Source organism: Ascaphus truei, chromosome 2, assembly GCF_040206685.1.
Source record: "Ascaphus truei isolate aAscTru1 chromosome 2, aAscTru1.hap1, whole genome shotgun sequence".
NCBI lineage: Eukaryota > Metazoa > Chordata > Amphibia > Anura > Ascaphidae > Ascaphus > Ascaphus truei.
The window spans coordinates 339,987,742-339,992,741 of record NC_134484.1 but is presented as its reverse complement, the minus strand read 5'-3'; the positions used below and the strand labels follow the sequence as shown (position 1 = coordinate 339,992,741).

Sequence of the window (5,000 nt, the reverse complement as noted above, 5' to 3'; positions counted from 1 at the left end):
ATATGCAATACGGTGGAGGTTTCTTGTTGCCTTTTTCACCCACCATAACTTAAAACGTGTATATATATATATAAACATTTTTACATCTGTGCAGTAATTTATTGTATTTTGCTCCGTTTCTTAGCCTCATACATTTTTCCCCATTAGAGTCAAACGTAAGCAGAGTTATGTAACATAGATACTGTACATACAACTTGACAGCAGACAAGAACCATTTGGCCCAGCTAGTCTGCCCATTTTCATCTGTGTTGTAAAACCTCAGACCGTATTTGATCACTGGTGTTCTTTGGTATTTAGGATAGCCTTACAGTATGACTATCCCAAACATATTGAAATTCCCTTCCTGTATTAGCCCCTACCATGTCTGGTGCGAGGCTAACGTCACAAATCCTGCACCCTTCCCATGAAGAAGTACGCCCTCACATTTCCCCTGAGCCTGCCCCCCTCCAGCTTCAGAGCACGCCCTCCTGTTCTAAGGCCGCGCGTACAGTGACGCAACGCCGCCCCAAAACAAATACATTGCCGCCGCGTGCGCTTATAGTAAGCGCGATGGCGGCAATGGCGGCAATGCGACAGAGCGATGGAGCGTCGCCAACTTTGGAAGCTGGGAATATTTGATTTTTCAAGGGCTGTCGCCTCATGTGACAGCCCCTGAACAAATCAAATGCCAGTACGCCCGCGACGCTGCCGCAAAGCGAAATATAAGTTTCGCTAGCGGCAACGGGTGACGTCACCCGTCCCATCGCATCGACGGTCGCGGGCACTATACACGAGACCTTACACTTCTCCGTCTCTGAAACCTGATTTTCTCCCGTTCCTTGTTGAAACCCTTTATATTTTTAACATTTCTTTAGTCTGTCCTGATATGTTTAATGATGTAGACCAGAGGCGCTCAACTTCAGTCCTCAACCCCCCCCCCCCCCAACCCCCCTCCCACCAACAGGTCAGGTTTTCAGGATATCCCAGCACAGGTGGCTCAATCAGTTATCGACTGAGCCTGTGAATGAGTCACCTCTGCGTGAAGCTGGGATATCCTGAAAACCTGACCTGTTGTGGGGGTGCTTGAAGACTGAAGTTGAGCACCTCTGAGGTAAACCATGCACCATATTTTTAGTTCGTCTTTTCCCAATCTCTAAGTTATATAATTCTGGAGATCTGGTCTCTAGAACTGAACACAGTAATCTAGGTCACGTCTATAGAGTTTCTGCTGCTAGTATAGTGCTGTACCTCTGCCTAAACAGCATAACACATTGCTGGCTTTCCTCTAAGCAGCTACAGTACTTGACATCCTCTTTCCCCCAGGTAGATTTGGGTAAATAAAGAAGGTGATAAGGATGGAGGGGGGGGGGGGAAGGAAATGTAACAAAATGTACCAAATAGGAAGAATAAGTACTTCAGTTATCATTTGACATTGTTGCACAGTATTCTATAATCTATATCATTAAAAACTAGCTTTCAAAATGTGGTTTAGTGATGCAATTATCTATATCGACACAAGGAATGAATGACAACACAAAATGTACATACAAAGAAATATGACCACACAGCTGTTTCTTCTCCGCATGACCTTTATTTTCAAGGACACTGGCTGCTGTTTGGGGGTTAGTACAGAAGTAAAACAGAAGCATCAGGAAAATGTGACTTATATATAATTATTTTTTTATTTTTTATTTATTTATTTTTAAGGAAGAGCTGACCCCACTGAAATATGATGTTACCAGGCTCTTATTTAAATAACCCTACTCACGTTTCTCTTATCTTCCTCTCTTGTTTCTGCCTCTCAGCTGGATCATTACCCTCCGGCAAGTTACAGCCTTCCTGCAGCTTCTGAAATCCAGTTTAATGGACCAAAGGCCCTTTTCCTTGGGAGAGTTATAGGTAAGCGGGATTCCCACAGCAATGAAATACAGGTGCTGTTTCAGACTGTCATCCTCAATATGGATATACTTTATGGGTCACATTGGAGGCATCGGGAAGAAGTAATTACAGAGGTAAATGTTATAGTGAGGCCATGTTTCCCAATGGCAGTCCCATATATTCTACGCCACTCTCGGCTGCTCTCAGAGTTTCCCTTTATGCTGCGAGGTCAATTGCATTGTTGGGGAAATAAAAGGTTGCTCGTAAAATGTCATATCTGTTTGCAGAGAGGCGGTAAATACCAAGTGGAGACCTGCGCAATCATTTTTAATATCCAAGCTTCAGTCCAAAAGTTTCCGTTTAAAGGAGCAGTGCCACGGGGTGAAATAATGCCCGTGGTGTGTTTAATAGGTAGAATTTAGGTGCCTTTAATTTACAAAAAAAGGAAAAAATTATATATATATGTATATATATATATATATATCTACTATATATTTGTGAAAGCACTGTATGTCTGCGTCCCTAGCGGCAATCTCATTGGTCCCTTGGCCCGCCCGCCCCCCTCTCATTGGCCTGAGGCAGAGTGACGGGCCAAAGGACACACAGGGACGGACGGGGACACACACACACACACACACGAGAGTAGGGGGGTGTTACCTACATTAGCGGGGCACACAGTGTTAGCAGCACCCGCGCGCACCTCCTCCTCTCCCCGTGTCTCCCGCGCTTTCACCCCGCCCCTCCCCTCCCCCGGCGCCGCGACACACACACTATTATTACCCCTTCAGCGCCCCCCCACCCAGTGTCAGCTGCCGTGCGAGACCCCCCTTCTATATCTCCCACCTCTCCCCCCCCCACATATACATGCCCCCCCCTCCCCGGCGCTACAACTCACCCCTTGCCCGGCGGGGGAACAGCCAGTGGCCAGGCAGCCTGCCTCGCGGCGCCGAGTACCCAAGATGGCGGCGCCCGGGACACAGCAGAGGAGCGGCAACAACACGCTGCCTCCCGCCTCAGATCCACGTGGGACCTGCCGGATGGGTGAGTGAGCGGCCTTCACCTCCCTTCCACCCCCCTTCACATCCCTTCCACCCCCCTTCACCTCCCCTCCATACCCCCCTTCACCTCCCCTCCACCCCCCTCCCCTCCAGTGTCAGTGTCTCCCCGATACCCCCCCCCCCCCCCCGGCGCCGCTACAGTCAGCGGGGGAGCGAGCGAGCGCCCGGGACACAGCGGGGGAGCGGCCACAACACGCTGCCCCCCGCCTCAGATCCACGTGGGACCTGCCGGACGGGTGAGTGAGCGGCCTTCACCTCCCCTCACCCCCGTTCACCTCCCCTCACCCCCTTTCACCTCCCCTCACTCACTTCTCCTCCCTTCCACCCCTCTTCACCTCCCCTCCACCCCCTCTTCACCTCCCCATTTACCTCCCCTCCACCCCCCCCTTCACCTCCCCTCCACCCCCCACCTCTTCACCCCCCATTCACCTCCCACCTCTTCACCCCCCATTCACCTCCCCCCCCCTTCACCTCCCCTCCACCCCGCTCTTCACCTCCCCTCCACCCCCCCCCTCTTCACCTCCCTTCCACCCCCTCTTCGCCTCCCTTCCACCCCCCCTTCTCCTCCCTTCCACCCCCCTCTTCGCCTCCCCTCCACCCCCCCTTCGCCTCCCTCCACCCCCCCCTTCGCCTCCCCTCCACCCACCCCTTCGCCTCCCCTCCACCCCCCCCTTCGCCTCCCCTCCAACCCCCCTTCGCCTCCCCCCCCGCCTTCCACCGCCTCCCCCTTCCCACCACCTCCTCCCCCTTCCCCCTCCCCACCACCCCCCCTTCCCACCACCTCCCCCCTCCCCCCCCCCCCCCTTCCCCACCACCTCCCCCCTCCCCCCTTCCCACCACCTGCCCACCACCCTCCCCCCTCCCACCACCTCCCCCCTCCCCCCCCTTCCCACCACCCCCCCTTTCCCACCACCTCCCCCCTCCCCCCCCCTTCCCACCACCTCCCCCCTCCTCCCCCTTCCCACACCTCCCCCCTCGCCCCCCTTCCCACCACCTCCCCCCCTCGCCCCCCTTCCCACCACCTCCCCCCTCGCCCCCCCTTCCCACCACCTCCCCCCTCCTCCCCCTTCCCACCACCTCCCCCCCTCCCCCCCCTTCCCACCACCTCCCCCCTCCCCCCTTCCCACCACCTCCCCCCTTCCCACCACCTCCCCCCTCCTCCCCCTTCCCACCACCTCCCCCCTTCCCACCACCTCCCCCCTTCCCACCACCTCCCCCTTCCCACCACCTCGCCCCTTCCCACCACCTCCCCCCTTCCCACCACCTCCCCCTCCCCCCTTCCCACCACCTCGCCCTTCCCACCACCTCCCCCCCCTTCCCACCACCCTCCCCCCTCCTCCCCCTTCCCACCACCTCCCCCCTCCCCCCCCTTCCCACCACCTCCCCCTCCTCCCCCTTCCCACCACATCCCCCCTTCTCCCCCTTCCCACCACCTCCCCCCTTCCTCCCCCTTCCCACCACCTCCCCCCTTCTCCCCCTTCCCACCACCTCCCCCCTCCTCCCCCTTCCCACCACTTCTCCCCTTTTCCCCCCCCCGCTCCCCCTTTCCCCCCCCCGCTCCCCTTTCCCCCCCCCGCTCCCCTTCCCCCCCACTCTCCCCTCCCCCCCCGCTCTCCCCTTCCCCCCCCGCTCCCCTTCCCCCCCCTCTGCTCCCCTTCCCCCCCCCTCCCCTCCCCTCCCCCGCTCCCCTTCCCCCCCCGCTCCCCTTCCCCCCCCCTCTGCTCCCCTTCCCCCCCCTCCCCTTCCCCCCCTCCGCTCCCCTTCCCCCCCTCCGCTCCCCCTCCCCCCCCTCCGCTCCCCTTCCCCCCCCCCTCCACTCCCCTTCCCCCCCCTCCGCTCCCCCTTTCCACCCCCCCCTCCGCTCCCCTTTCCCCCCCTCCGCTCCCCTTTCCCCCCCCCTCCGCTCCCCTTTCCCCCCCCCTCCGCTCCCCCTTTCCCCCCCCCTCCGCTCCCCTTTCCTCCCCCCTCCGCTCCCCTTTCCCCCCCCCTCCGCTCCCCTCCCCCCCCCTCCGCTCCCCTTTCCCCTCCCCCTCCGCTCCCCTTTCCCCCCCCCCCTCCGCTCCCCTTTCCCCCTCCCCTCCCGCT

At 58.6% G+C, this 5,000-nt stretch overlaps 1 protein-coding gene across 2 annotated transcripts in view; it reads left to right on the top strand.

Moving 5' to 3' along the window:
• Positions 1-5,000, top strand: part of CNTNAP2 (contactin associated protein 2) — a 1,988,831-nt gene that overhangs the window by 1,915,588 nt on the left and 68,243 nt on the right. For both annotated transcript variants that reach the window (XM_075586746.1, XM_075586748.1), the window contains one exon: positions 1,785-1,878. In XM_075586746.1, coding sequence (XP_075442861.1) covers positions 1,785-1,878 — 94 coding nt within the window. The remainder of the gene's footprint in view (positions 1-1,784; positions 1,879-5,000) is intronic.